General features: G+C 47.9%; 1 protein-coding gene across 3 annotated transcripts in view; it reads right to left on the reverse strand.

Annotated features, from left to right (window-relative positions):
- Nucleotides 1-4,795: 4,795 nt before the first annotated feature.
- Nucleotides 4,796-15,134, reverse strand: part of STING1 (stimulator of interferon response cGAMP interactor 1) — a 232,997-nt gene continuing 222,658 nt past the window's right edge. Inside the window, exons 7-8 of one of the 3 annotated variants that reach the window (XM_063928285.1) lie at nt 6,065-6,182; nt 4,796-5,810 (exon numbers count right to left, since the gene is read on the reverse strand). In XM_063928285.1, coding sequence (XP_063784355.1) covers nt 6,103-6,182 — 80 coding nt within the window. In that variant the 3' untranslated portion in view covers nt 4,796-5,810; nt 6,065-6,102. Of the gene's footprint in view, nt 5,811-6,064; nt 6,183-15,134 lie in introns of those variants that run through there. The other 2 variants (XR_010179642.1, XR_010179641.1) reach the window with 2 other exon arrangements.

Raw genomic sequence — 15,134 nt, forward strand, 5'->3', positions numbered from 1 at the left:
GGTAAGTCTACGTTCCTTCCTTCCGCAGCACCACCAGCTAGGAAAACCTACTCGACCCAACACTGCAGTCCTTTCATATGGCGAAGTTTAAAGGCAAATCCAAAGGTTCTGCTACCACCTTCAAAGGGAATAGAGGTAAATCCAGAAAACCCACAGCTGCAGGTTCTCAGGATCAGGCCTCCAGGTCTGCTTCCTCCAAACCCTCAGCATGACGGTGGCGCACACTGCCTGGAAGACAGGCAGGTGGGAGCCCGGTTGATTTATTTCAGTCACATATGGGCAGCTACCTGCCAAGATCCCTCGGTAAAAGATCCTATCGCCCAGGGATACTGGCTGGAATTTCAGGAACTCCCACCTCCCAGATTCTTCAAATCAGGCTTACCAGCTTCTCCAGAAGAAAGTTTGACCTTACAGACTCATGTCATTGTACCAGTTCCTCTTCGCCTACACAACAAGGGTTATTATTCCAACCTATTTGTAGTACAGAAACCGGATGGTTCGGTAAGTCCCATTTTAAATCTCAAGTCACTGAACCCGTACTTACAAATTCAAGATGGAGTCTCTGAGAGCGGTGATCTCAAGTCTGGAGGAAGGGGAGTTCCTGGTGTCTCTGGACGTACCTTCATGTTCCAATCTGGCCGCCTCACCAGCATATCTATGGTTTGCGTTACAGGACTGTCACTACCAGTTCCAGGCCCTGCCATTTGGCCTCTCCATGGCACCGAGGGTGTTCACCAATGTAATGACAGAAATTATGTTTCTCCTCCGCATGCAGGTATTGAACATAATACCATACCTGGACAACCTGCTGATCAAGGCGCCGTCCAGAGAGAAGCTGTTGCACAGAATTGCCCTGTCGACTTGTTTACTCCAGGATCACGGGTGGATTCTGAACCTGCCAAAATCTCACCTGGAACCAACTCGGAGGCTTCAGTTTTTGGGGATGATTTTGGATACAGAGACACAGAAGGTGTTCCTTCCGATGGAAAAGGCATTGGTGATCCAGTCCATGGTGCGGGACGTCCTAAAACCGTCCTGGATATCGGTACATCTTTGCATTCACCTCCTAGGAAAGATGGTGGCATCTTGCGAGGCACTACAGTACGGAAGGTTTCACGCAAGGCCCTTCCAGCTGGATCTATTGGACAAGTGGTCCGGATCGCATATTCACATGCACCAGAGGATACGTCTGTCGCCAAAAGCCAGAATCTCACTTCTGTGGTGGCTTCAGACATCTCACCTGACTGAAGGCCGGAGGTTCAGGATTCAAAATTGGATTCTGCTAACTACTGACGCAAGCCTCAGAAGTTGGGTAGCAGTCACCCAGGGGGAACAGTTCCAAGGAAAATGGTCAAGTCAGGAGGACCTTCTTCCGATCAACATTCTGGAACTAAGGGCCATATACAATGCCCTTCTTCAGGCGTCACTTCTTCTTCAAGATCAAGCCTTTCAGGTTCAGTCGGACAATGTGACGGCTGTAACTTACATAAACCGACAGGGAGGAACAAAGAGCAGAGCTGTGATGTCAGAGGTAACAAAAATTCTCCTCTGGGCAGAAAGACACGCAGTGGCGTTGTTGGCAATCTTCATTCTGGGAGTAGACAACTGGGAAGCAGACTTCCTCAGCAGGCACGACCTCCACCCAGGCGAGTGGGGCCATCACCCACAGGTGTTTGAGTCCTTAACATGTCGGTGGGGGATTCCGCAGATAGACCTGATGTCCTCTCATCTCAACAAGAAGCTAAATCACGCTCTGGTAACTCTATGGCTCTTCCAGATAGTTTACGTGTTTGCACCTCTGCTACCGATTCCAAGAATTCTCAAAAGAATAAAAAGGGAAAAGGTTCATGCAATTCTCATTGCTCCAGATTGGCCTGGTATGCGGATATACTGTGGTTTCTCCTGGAGGACCCGTGGCCTCTACCTCTGCGAGAGGATCTTCTGCAGCAGGGGCCATTCGTCTATCAAGACTTACCGTGGCTACGTTTGATGGCATGGAAGTTGAGCGTCAGATTTTAGCCCGGAAGGGCATTCCGAACAAGGTTATTCCGACTCTGATTCAAGTTAGGAAAGAGGTAACGTCTTTGAGGTTCTATGTGAAGAGGACAGCTCATCACCGAAAATCTGACTCACTGTTTGTTCTTTATGATCCCAAGAAAATTGGGTGTCCTGCTTCAAAGCAGTCTATTGCTTGCTGGATCAGGCTTACTATCCAGCAGGCTTATTCATTGGCAGGATTGCCGGTTCCTAAAGTTCAGGCCCACTCTACTAGGTCGGTGGGTTCTTCCTGGGCAGCTGCCCGGGGTGTCTCAGCTTTACAGCTCTGCCAAGCAGCTACTTGGTCAGGTTCAAACACGTTTGCTAAGTTTTACAAGTTCGATACTTTGGCCTCGGAGGACCTTAAGTTTGGTCAATCAGTTCTGCAGGAACGTCAGCACTCTCCCACCCAGTTTGGGAGCTTTGGTACATCCCTATGGTACTAATGTGGAACCCAGTATCCTCTAGGATGTAAGAGAAAATCGGATTTTAATTATCTACCGGTAAATCCTTTTCTCATAGTCCGTAGAGGATACTGGGTGCCCGCCCGATGCTTCGTTTCTGCACTGTTACTTGGTTAAGTATTGTTATTGGTTCAGCCGTTGCTGTTCCTATTCAAGTTGGGTTAGTGTGGCTTTCCTCTTGTTTGTGTGTGCTGGTTCGAATCTCACTACTGTTCAATTAAATCCTTCTATCGAAGTATGTCCATCTCCTCGGACACAGTTTCTAGACTGAGTCTGGTAGGAGGGGCATAGAGGGAGGAGCCAGCCCACACTATTCATTTCTTAAAGTGCCCATGGCTCCTAGTAGACCTGTCTATACCCCATGGTTCTATTGTGGACCCCAGTATCATCTACGGACTATGAGAAAAGGATTTACAGGTAGGTAATTAAAATCCTATTTTTGTGTGGATTAATGTTGAAAAATGAATAAATGTAAAAATCTGTTTATTTTTAGATATACACAGTATAAAATTAATGCAAACACATTTTAAGGACATATTCACACTAAATATGTGATGGTTCTGTATGTATGTAGGCTTCAGCACAAGAGTAAAATTACATTTGGAAATATGTTTTAATTTTAAAACAATAACACACACACACACACACACACACACACACACACACACACACACACACACACACACACACACCTTACTTCAGGAAACATAAAAGCATAATAGATAGATAGATAGATCATGCCAAACTAACTTATACCCCTTTCACATCGCAAAAATAACCCGGTATATTGCCGAGTTTGAGCCGTGTCAACCCGGTTTGAGGTGCAGTGTGAAAGCGCCATTATGAATTTACCGTGTCAAACAACCCGGTATTTCAACCCGTGTAAAAAGAAGGATCCTACACGGTTCGGAACCGGTTCATTTGGCAGTGTGAAAGCCTCAGACCCGCTATATTCAACCCGGTAATCTTAAAAAGGAGGTGATAGGTTGTCTCCCTGCATGATGTCACCTGTCTGAACCCGGAAATAAACAGGCAGCACGCTTTAAACAGTGTGTTTTTATTTTTACTACATTCACAGTGCTACAGTGCTTGGAGAATATGGCAAACTGGAGTGAGGATGAGGTTAGGGAGCTGTTACGGATAAGAGGGGAGTCTGAAATCACCCACCAAATGACAGGGACTGTTAAGGATGCAATCACGTACAAAAACATAACGAAGATGCTTGCAGCCTCTGGATTCCACCGTACCTCCCAGCAGGTAATCAATAAACTAAAGGCCCTTAAAAGGAATTTCCATAAGGTCCACGACCACAACCGAAATAAAAGTGGTGCTGCCCGTATGGAGTGGCAATATTACGACCAGTGTGCCACCATATTTGGCCACACCGCACTTGCAACAGCGGTTAGCTTATCCTCCAGCATAGCAGCAGCAGAAACAAGACAGGCCTGTGCTGCTTCCACCTGCAGCGTACAGGACCCAGACACCCGAGCACAGGACCCAGACACCCGATCACCACCACCACCATCTCCACTACTCGTACTGGATGATACGCAACCGATGCAAACCACTATGCCTGACCCAGTTGTACAGGAGCCCAGCAGGACTGAAACCACTGATGCGCCAGAAGACACAGCGGCTGGGCCAAGTCAAATGGCCCCAATTGCACAAAAGCAGCCTTTGCGTGGAAACAGTAAGTACAACAATCCTAAAAGCATAATAACTAACATTAACAATTAACGTAAACTAAACACAAACTAACAACTCTAAACATTAACGTCATTAAATCTTAACAATAAATGCATACAATTAAAAATGATAAATGTTGCAGAGTATATGCAGTGTGTAGGTGGAAGGAGGCCACAAACACGTTTGCGAACACTGCTATTTTATATAAGCTCTTTGCAAATTCCAATAACATAATTATTTGATTTGTGTCTGCAGTATATACTGTTCCGCCAAGGAGGCGCCGCCCAAACAAAACGGAGCAAGCTGCAAGAATTATGACCACTGTCCTGGTGGAGAAATTAGAGCAGATGGACGTTGCCATGGCTGATCGAGAAGATGCACGTCTCGAGCGTTTTTTGCAGGCAGAGCAAGACATGAACAACACATTTATGACGCAGCTGATCTCTATGCAGGAAACCTACTGTATAATAGGGATGCAAGAGAACGTCAGAGGGAAATGCAGGAATTTCAAATGTCCATATTTGACCGAATGTTCCAATGCATTGAAGGGCTGCACACAGTGCCACCAAACTACCCTCAACCGTATACCCAATATTACCCCGGCCCCCCCTACTATGATCATACCCCACCTCAACCAACGCCACACCATACCCATCCTCGACATAACCAACCTCAACAAAACCCACCTCCACTAACTCCAACTCACTATACCCATCCTCGACATACACAACCTCAACAAACCCCACCTCCACTAACTCCAACTCACTATACCCATCCTCAACATACACAACCTCAACACACCCAATCACCTTCTGAAACGGAGACAACTACAGAGTCTCCTGTTTATCGTAATTTATCTTAAATGGTTATTGTTTTTTTTTAAAAAAGTTGGTTTTAAAATCATAGGAGTGTTTTTCCTACACTATTACTGGTTTGACTTTTATTACTGTAAAGATTTCACTACTTTATTTACCAAAGTTTTATACAAATTAAAATTCTAAGGTCTCTGACCTTTTGTTAATCTTTGGACTTGTCCTATTTTTACTTACAAACAAAATGCATGATACATCCATTTCAAATTGGATATTGATGTTGAACATTTGTTATCGACACAGTAGCAGAACGTCAACTAAACAGGTTTATTTTTTGTAGCAACAACAATTAACTGAATATACAAACTGAAAAAAATTAACGGAGTAATGAGGGAAGGTTGGCCATTATAGCAGACCTCATCTGTTCTGCACTTCCAGAATGGTCGCCCAGATAGGCCTCACAATCAAGTGCAGGGTACGCAGCAGAGGCCTGCACTGTCCACTCTGGTAGGAATTCCTCGCCCTGAAACTCACATAGGTTATGCAGAATACAACATGCTGCAACAATGTTAGGCATGATATTAATGTCTACATCATTGCGCTTCATAAGACAGCGCCAACGTCCTTTTAATCGTCCAAAGGCATTTTCGACCACCATTCTTGCTGAGCTCAGGGTGTGCGTATATGTAATTTGAATGGGGCTCAGCTGGACATGTTGGGTGAACCCCTTCATGAGCCATCGTCGTAACGGGTAGGCGGCATCACCAATTATGTGTACCGGGATCTCCACTCCGTCCACAAATTTGGATTTCTAGTAGGAATATAGATAAAAAAATGTACGTTAGCAACAAGAAATTGGAATACAAATATGAGCAGACTCCTCCGTGATGGGCAGGCTGGTGGGCACATAGGAAGCATGTTTGAAGGTAACGACAACTAATTGGTCCCAATGTAAATTAAATTGCATTCATCTATTACCTGCTTGATTCATGAACATTGCACCATTTTAACACATCTTTTCTTGGGCATGTTTTCAAAAGTATTAAAATTATTAAACAAAATCACCTCTCTTGGAAAAAGGTAGCCCCCTTGCTTGTCCTCTGCTAGCCGGTACAGATCAGAGTTAGCAAGCACTCGAGCGTCATGTGACCGTCCCGGCCAACCGATGAATACGTCTGTGAAGCTATTATAAAAATATATATTAAGTTGTAAATTAATTATAAACAATTAGCATTAAGAAAACACACTGACAAGAACATTACCAATACTTATGATCCACAACAGCTTGCAAAATAATGGAATGCCATCCCTTTCTGTTGTAGTAGTCGGCAGGATTATCATAAGGTGCGATTATAGGGATGTGGGTACCATCAATTGCACCTGCACACTGCGGATATCCAGACTCCACAAATCCCTTAATTGTTTTATCCAAACGCTGGCCATGCGGAAGAGAAATGAATCTGTGGTATAGGTTGTCCACCAATGCTCTGGTCACCTCATGTACAATGGTGCAAACGGTAGATATCCCCACACCAAACAGGCAAGCAATTGTGCGATATTCACCTGGAGTGGCATACCACCACAATGCTATAGCCAGGCCCGGCGACAGGGGGGGTCAAAGGGGACAGCCGTCCCGGGCCCCGACGTTGTGAGGGGCCCCAAGGTCCAGCGGCGGCAGTGGCCCCCCTGTCCGTTCTCCCTCCGTCGTCCGTCCCCGCGCCACCGCACAGGAAAATGACGGGCGCCCGCTGAGATTGTGTTACCAGCGGGCGCCCGTCTCCCTGCACAGCGGCAGCCGGAGGCAGGAGCTCAGTACTGAGCTCCTGCCTCCGGCGCCGTCACTGTGTGCTGCGTGCGCTATGGGAGAGACGTCAGTCATGACGTCTCTCTCATAGTGCTGAGGAGAGGACGCCAGGAGGATGTCTGGAAGCGGGAACGGGGATCGGTAAGTATGTCCTTTTTTTTTAATCTTTCTTAGTGCAGCGGGGGCACCTACTGGGGGCAATTTACGGGGGACATTACTACTGACGAGGGGGCAGCAGCAAGGGGCATTACTGCTGGGGGGGCATTACTACTGGGCGCATTATTACTGGGGTGCATTGCTACTGGGGGGGGAGTCATCTATTGGGGCATTACTACTTGGGGCATTATTACTGGGGGGCATTACCACTGGGGGGGGAGTCATCTATTGGGGCATTACTACTGGGGGCATTATTACTGGGGGGAATTACTACTGGGGGGGAGTCATCTATTGGGGCATTATTACTGGGGGGCATTACCACTGGGGGGCATTACCACTGGGGGGGAGTCATCTATTGGGGCATTACTACTGGGGGCATTATTACTGGGGGGCATTACTACTGGGGGGGAGTCATCTATTGGGGCATTACTACTGGGGGCATTATTACTGGGGGATATTTTTACTGGGGGCAAACTGCTGGGGGACATTATTACTGGGGGGCATCTACTGGGGGACATTATTACTGGGGCAAACCACTGGGGGTAAGCTACAAGGGGGCAAACTACAAAGGGCTAACTACTGGGGGCATACTGCAGGAGGGCATTACTACTGGCGGCGTAACTACAGGGGCATTACTACTGGCGGCGTAACTACAGGGGCATTACTACTGGCGGCGTAACTACAGGGTCATTACTACTGGCGGCGTAACTACAGGGGCATTACTACTGGCGGCGTAACTACAGGGGCATTACTACTTGGGGGCTAAACTACAGGGAGGCCAAACTACTGGGCGATAACTACAGGGGCCAAACTACTGGGGGCATTACTACTGGGGGCTAAACTACAAGGGGGGCATAACTACAATGGTGCAAAGTACAGGGGGGCATTACTATTGGTGGCTAAACTACAAGCAGGCAAACTACTGGGGGCATTACTACTGGGAGGCTAAACTAAAGGGGGGGTAAACTACTGGGGTCATAACTGCAGGGGCATTACCACTGGGGGCATAACTACTAGGGTGCTAAATGACTGGGGGTATTACTACAGGCAACATTACTACTGGGGGCAATACGGGCATTGCATAAGGGGCACCACTACTATGGGGTCTGTATAAGGGGCACTACCAGTACAATGGACATTGCATAATGAGCGCTACAACTGTGGGCATTGTATAAGAAGCGCTACTGTGGTGGGCATTATGTGTATTACGGGGTGCTACTACTGTGGGCATTATTACGCTGCCCCCTGCCCCTCACACACTGCCCCCTGTACCCAGCACCACACACATTTCCCCCTGCACCTTGACCTTCACACGCTGCCCCCTGTCCCTCAAACGCTGCCCCTGCACACTGCACCATGCACCGAAGCCGCACGCAAATGTACTTGCCCCTTCCATGGTGCCCCCCCTATCATTTTCTTCTGGATCCGCCCCTGAGCGGCGGCAGCATGTAACAGATCTAAATAATTATATATATTGCGGCATCGCGCCAGCTGCGGGCCGCCCGCTGTGCAGTTAAAAGTAATCAATAACTGACCTTTTTTTTCAGCTCCTCCACCCCCATGATCTGTGGTCACCACTTAGCATCCCCAAGCCCAGCCCCAGGTCAGCTGTCACACAACGCTACCTCCGGACCTCCCCTCCTCTCCCAGTCATCCCCGCCCGCCCTGTCTCTGCTGTGAGGAGCGTGAGCAGGCAGGCAGGAGCAGGATTGCGGGACTGCTGGCAGCTTGTTGCGGCGGGGTGCATCAAGCTGGTCACTCGGAGGCTGAGCCTCGTTGATTCACGGCGCTGGCGGCTGTGTCTGGTAAGTCAAGTGTCTGCATTGCAGGTGCACTCGGCTCTCCAGCAGGAGTTTGGGGCTTTGGGATTGGGATGGGCTGCGTGCAGGCACATATCATGGATGCATGTGCATGCATTACATCTGCCCTGTAAACCTGGTATTACTGTAGGTAAGAGCGAAGATTGCAGGGCGAGAAAAGGTAGGGATGGCCATTATGGTGGGGCATGCTGGCTCGTTACAGGTGAGTATAACTCTCTCCCCCTCCCATAATGTGTAAAAATGGGGACTGCCTGCCATAATGTGTAAAAATGGGGGACTCTGCCTGCCTAATGTGTAAAAAAGGGGATTCTGCTGCCATAATGTGTAAAAAATGGGACTCTGCTGCTGTAATGTGTAAAAAGGGAGACTCTGCCTGACGTAATGTGTAAAAGGAGCTCTGTGGTCACGCCCCTATATTTGTATATCGGGGGGGCCCACAGGGATATCAGTGTACCGGGCCCCAAGATTTCTGTTGCCGGCCCTGGCTATAGCTAGCCTCCTGCTTGGCTCTATGGGTGACCTGAAGTTTGTGGTCTGTCTAGAGAGTGCTGGGGATATTAAATCCAAAAGATAGTGGAATGTGTGACGTGACATTCTGAAGTGATACTTCCACTGAACATCCTGAAAGTTCAGCACACTTTGCATAAAAACTTGCCCATGCTGCCGTTCTCTAGACCACAATTTTCGTTGAGTAGTGAGGTTAAGGTTGAGTATGGTGGTCACAGAAGCAGATATAAACGATCTCCTCCTGCGCAGGTATTGTCGGCGACGAATGGCGGTGTCTCTCAAATACTGCAGCCTCCTCCTCCTCATAACATAGCTGCTGAACAAGCTACAGAATGTGAGAAGCTCAAATATCCTCTCACAGGCTGAATCCAAGAGCAGTACAGCTGAGACTATCATAAAGTCTATAGAGACATGTGCTGTGTCGGCCATGATTGCTGCACTACTGAGCACTCCCCAGCCCCTCCTTGTAATACCTTTCAAACCTCATCAATAGGAGACAGAAAAGTCCATTTATAATGACATCACAAATGTTTTCAAAGGGTGAACCGGGTTCAGTGTGAATGGTACCAACCCGGGAATAACACGGTAATAACACGGCTCCAAACTGCGATGTGAAAGGGGTATAGCGTGTTCAGACCCGGGTCGGAAGCGTGTTCAAAAGCCGTTCTTTACCGGGTTAGCAGTGTGAAAGCGGTATTAATAGGCTTTTATGAAACAGTTATACCCCTTTTCCACTAGTGATGCGGGTCGCAGCCGGGAGCCTGACACGGGTGCTACTTGGATCAGCGCCTCCTTTCCCACTGCACTCACCAACCCGGCATATTGCCGGGTTGGTGATGCTGCTGGTGACGCGGCAGGGGCGGCGCTGGGAGATCACATGATCTCCCAGTGCCGCCCTTCTGTACTGTCGCGATCCGGGTATCTGGACGCCATTTCTTACCCATCAGATGCCTCCTAAGGCTGGCTCAGCGCTCCAGGACCGGATCCCATCTGTTATCCTGATGTGTACATTCCTGTATCCTCTCCTGTCACTCTGGGACGCTGTCACAGTAAACGCCATATTACACCTGGCATGGCGTCTCCCGCGGCCTCCGCCGCCGTCCCTGAACTTCTGCATGCAGAGTGTCTGAGTGGCGATTACGTCAGCCGCGGCCTCCGCTGTGTCCGCGTGGTTGGATGTGCATCTGTCAGCCTGGCGCCTCCTGTCTCCGGTGGCCGGCGCCGCCATTACTGTTTTCATTACCACATGGATTACAAACCAAACTTCCCTCCAAGTGTCTGCATGGGCGCAGCCATCTTGGATTCTGTCAGCTGATCATTTCCACCAATCTGTTCTCAGTATTGATAATCTGCATAATTGCCTAGCCAATCCCTTCCTTGCTGCAGGTATAAATACACTGTGCCTGAGCAAGGAAGGCGTCAGTGCTTTGGTTGTCAAACCTAGTTCCTGTTTGTCTCTCTCCTGTGATTGTCTTCCAGGTTCCAGCTCCTGTCTCAAGACTTCCACCATAGAGACCCGCACCAGCATTCCACCTGCGGTGTAGCCTGACTCTCCAATCCATTGTGGATTCATCTGTTTCCAGCTACAACATTACCTGCTTCCAGCTCAGCTTCCAGCAGAGTACAGCTTCCCTTAAAGGGCCGGTGTCCTTTCTACACTTTACCACTCTCCACCGGTATTATTATTTCTCCGCTCTCAAGTTCTACATTTCAGTTCATATTTCATCGCTCCCAAGTTCATTTATTATTTAACTGGTTCCAGCCAGTATCCACTCCGTGCTAACAACAGTCTGGTTCCAGCCAGTATCCACAGCAGCTGTTTTATCTTCAGCAACCCAGCTTTTCCTGGAACACCAGCTGGCACAATCCTGGGTTATCTCCATTGCTACAGTCGGGCCTGGTAAGGACTTTCCATCTAGAAGATCATAAGAACTATCTCACACTACCAGTGCCCTGTGGCTCCTGCCATCCTGCAGTACCCAGGAACTGTATTTATTCTTTGCTGACTTTTTACGTTTTCTTTTATTGCTGCTGTGTTGCGGAGTTGTCATAATAAACATCATTGACTTTTATCCAAGTTGTCGTGGTCACGCCTTCGGGCAGTTATTATTCATGTTACTTACATGTCCAGGGGTCTGATACAACCTCCCAGGTTCCGGTACATCTCAGCCCCTACAACTGAGGCTGCCTCCCGTCAGCTCAGGCCCTCAGTTGTGACATGTACACTATGAATGGGAGCCGTGTCGCATCGACAAGGCTTCCGTTTACACTGCACAGCTTACCGGGTTGAACTCGTGTTCAACCCGGTAAGCTACCCGGGTAGGATTCCCGGATCACTTGATCCGGGTTTTTACAGAGGGAGCCGTTTCCACTAGCAAAAAACATGGGTAAATGTGCGCCCCCATGCATTTACCCGTGTTTTTGAGCTAGTGGAAAAGGGGTATGAGTGCGAACCTAGATCAGGGTAAAAAGGTAGATGTATTCTTTTTAGACTTTGCTAAAGCTTTCGATACAGTATCTCACATGAGACATAGCTAAAAATTAAGAGAACTTAGGCTAGGGAGCACAATATGTATGCACGTGGGTTAGAAATTGGTTGGATAAAAGCGAGCAGCGAGTGGTGGTAAATGGAACTTTTTCAAAATGAACTGAAGTACTAAGTGGTGTGCCACAAGGGTCTGTAATTGGACCACTATTATTCAACATTTTCATAAATGACCTAGAAGTAGGTCTAGAGAGCAGAGTGTCAATTTTTGCAGATGATACCAAACTGTGTAAGGTTATAAATTCTGAGGGCGATGCTGAGTCTCTTCAGAACGACTTATTTAAACTGTAAACATGGGCAACAAAAAGAAGAATGAGGTTCAATATAGACAAATGTAAGGTAATGCACTTCGGTAGCAAGAACAATCATACTACCTCCATACTAAATAGGGAAATACTAGGGGATTCTGTACTGGAAACAGATTTAGGTAGTCACATAGATAACAAACTAAGCAGTAGTACCCAAAGTAGGAATGCAGCAAAAAAGGCAAACAAGGTATTAGCATGCATAAAGCGGGGAATTGATGCAAGGGATGAGAGTGTTATACTCCCATTATATAAATCACTAGTGAGGCCACATCTCGAATACTGTGCACAATTATGGGCAACATACTACAAAAAGGATATCCTATAACTAGTAAAGGTTGAGAGACGGGCGACCACATTGATTAAGGGGATGGAGACACTAGAATACGAGGAAAGGCTTGCTAGGCTAGGCATGTTCACACTGGAAAAAAGGAGATTAAGAGGGGACATGATTAACATTTACAAATATATAATGGGTAAATACACAGAGCTAGCGGGGGATTTGTTTTTGGTAAGATCATCACAAAAGACATGTGGACACGCACTGAGGTTAGAGGAAAGGAGATTTCGCACACAGAGATGGAAAGGTTTTTTCTCAGTTAGGTCAATACGTATATGGAATTCCCTGCCTGAGAGAGTAGTGATGGTGTACTCGGTCATTACTTTTAAGAATGGGCTTGATAAATTCCTAATGGATAAGGATATACAAGGTTATGGTGGGTAGTCACGCACTATAGTAATAAAATACAATTAAAAAAAAGAGTATTTGACACAACGGCTAAACATTCACCACAATTAAACGGGTCTGGGACTCCAGATCAACAACAAAAAGGTCGACACACCTTAGGTCGACGCCAATTGGTCGACACACCTTAGGTCGACATGGACAAAAGGTCGACAGGAGCAAGGTCGACATGGAAAAAGGTCGACATGAGTTTTTTATGTTTTTTTGGTGTCGTTTTCTTCGTAGAGTGACCAGGAACCCCAATTAGTGCACCGCGTCCCCTCGCATGGCTCGCTTCGCTCGCCATGCTTCGGGCATGGTGCCTTCGCTCCGCTCCGCTTCGCTCGGCACACTTTACCGTTCCAATCATAGTCCACAAGGATCATGAAGTATGAAAAAGTTCCAAAAAAGAAAAAAAAACATAAGAAACTCATGTCGACCTTTTTCCATGTCGACCTTGTTCCTGTCGACCTTTTGTCCATGTCGACCTTTTGTCCATGTCGACCTAAGGTGTGTCGACCAATTGGCGTCTACCTAAGGTGTGTCGACCTTTTTGTTGTCGACCTGGAGTCCGGATACCAATTAAACTTGGTCTTAAAAATTTTACAGTGTAGGAGATTACTAACAGGTTGAACTCGATGGACAAATTGCCTTTTTTCAACCTCAGAAACGATGTTACTATGTATCCATGTCAGTGATTGTATGATCAGGCTATGTAAAAAATTATTTTATGAAAAGTGTTATTTATATGACATACCTCTCTAACACACTGAGGGAAAGGTGGTGTATTTGAAACTTCTATTCTGAACCGAGTTTGTCCGATGCACACCTGTGTTCCACCCGTGCTTGCTAACATAATTGTAGGTAAATTCCCACGTTTCACTGTTTACTATGGCATCCGAGTATAGCCGATGCTGTATTTGATGCATTCCCTTTACACCCGCGTTTGAAACATCTATTTCACCTGACACTCCAGTGTTTGGTCTTTGGTAAATTTCCATGTTTGAAAAAATGGGTTCTTAGTAATTTCTAGAGATGAGTGGGTTTGGTTCCCTGAGAACTGAACCTGCCCGAACTTCAATACCTGAGTCCGGATCCGAGCCCGGCTCGGGTTTTCCCACCTGCCTCGGAAACCAGAACGAGGCAAAACGTCACCATCCCGCTGTTGGATTCTCACGGGATTTGGATTCCATATAAGGATCCGCGCGTCGTCGCCATTTTCACTCCAGTCCCAGAGAGTGTAACAAGAGGACGTGTCTCCGTCCTCAGTGTCTGTGCGGCACGGAAAGTGGGGTGGCGATTCCAGTCCTGTCTTGTGCTGCTCAGTCCAGTGTAGTGTCTTATGCTGCATCAGTCCAGTCACAGTGGTGGTGTCCTCTGCTGCCATATGTCCAGTGTAGCTGTATAAGTCCAGTGCAGTGGTGCTTTGTTGTCCTGCATCAGTACAGTGGTAGCACTGGCGTATCTCTAATGGCTGCAGTGTGTGCGGTGCACACGGGCCCCTGGGTCCAAAGGAGGCCCACACCGCACACACTGAACCCATTTCTTCTATACTTACCTTTCCGGCATCCATCGGTGACTCTGTGTGTGCCCCCTCCTCTCCCGTAGCCGTCACCGCCGCTGCTAGCGCACTGAGCGCTAGAGACTCTAGCACAGTGCGCATGTGCTGTAGACTCTGGCACTGTGCCAGAGTCTCAGTGCTGAGAGGAGGCTGGCCCACACACGGAGTCTGCACATGGGCCCCTCCTCTCTAGAAATGCCACTGGGTGGTAGTGTCTTGTGCTGCAACAGTCCAGTCACAGCAGGGACGTGCAGTCAGGGGAGGCAGTGCCTCCCCTGTCATAATAATTAAAATAATAAAAAGAAGATATTTATAACAGAGTCTGTGATAAATATCTTCTTTTATTATTTTCATAATCTCTCCCCCCCCGTGAAAATGTTGGGCTGGGAGGCAGCGGGAGAGGTGCCTCCTGCACCTAACATTAAAGTCCGGGCAGCGGGGGGTGGGCAGGGGGCGGGGCGCTGCAATGGGCTGTGAAAGCCCATTGAGAAAGTATAGGGAAGCGGCACCTATACTGGTGCCGCAATGACAGGGGCGTGCATTCAGCCCCGACGAATGCACGCCCCTGTCACTGCCCCAGATGTGATTGGCCCAGCGGATCCAGTGCTGGATCCGCTGTCCAATCAATAGCGAGCCCCCTTCCTGGCTGCAGCAGGCGCCGTGGGCTGTGTGGGCGCCCGCTGCAGCCGGCGCCGCTGACTGACTGACAACAG

Source organism: Pseudophryne corroboree, chromosome 6 (assembly GCF_028390025.1).
Source record: "Pseudophryne corroboree isolate aPseCor3 chromosome 6, aPseCor3.hap2, whole genome shotgun sequence".
In the NCBI taxonomy this organism is placed as follows: domain Eukaryota; kingdom Metazoa; phylum Chordata; class Amphibia; order Anura; family Myobatrachidae; genus Pseudophryne; species Pseudophryne corroboree.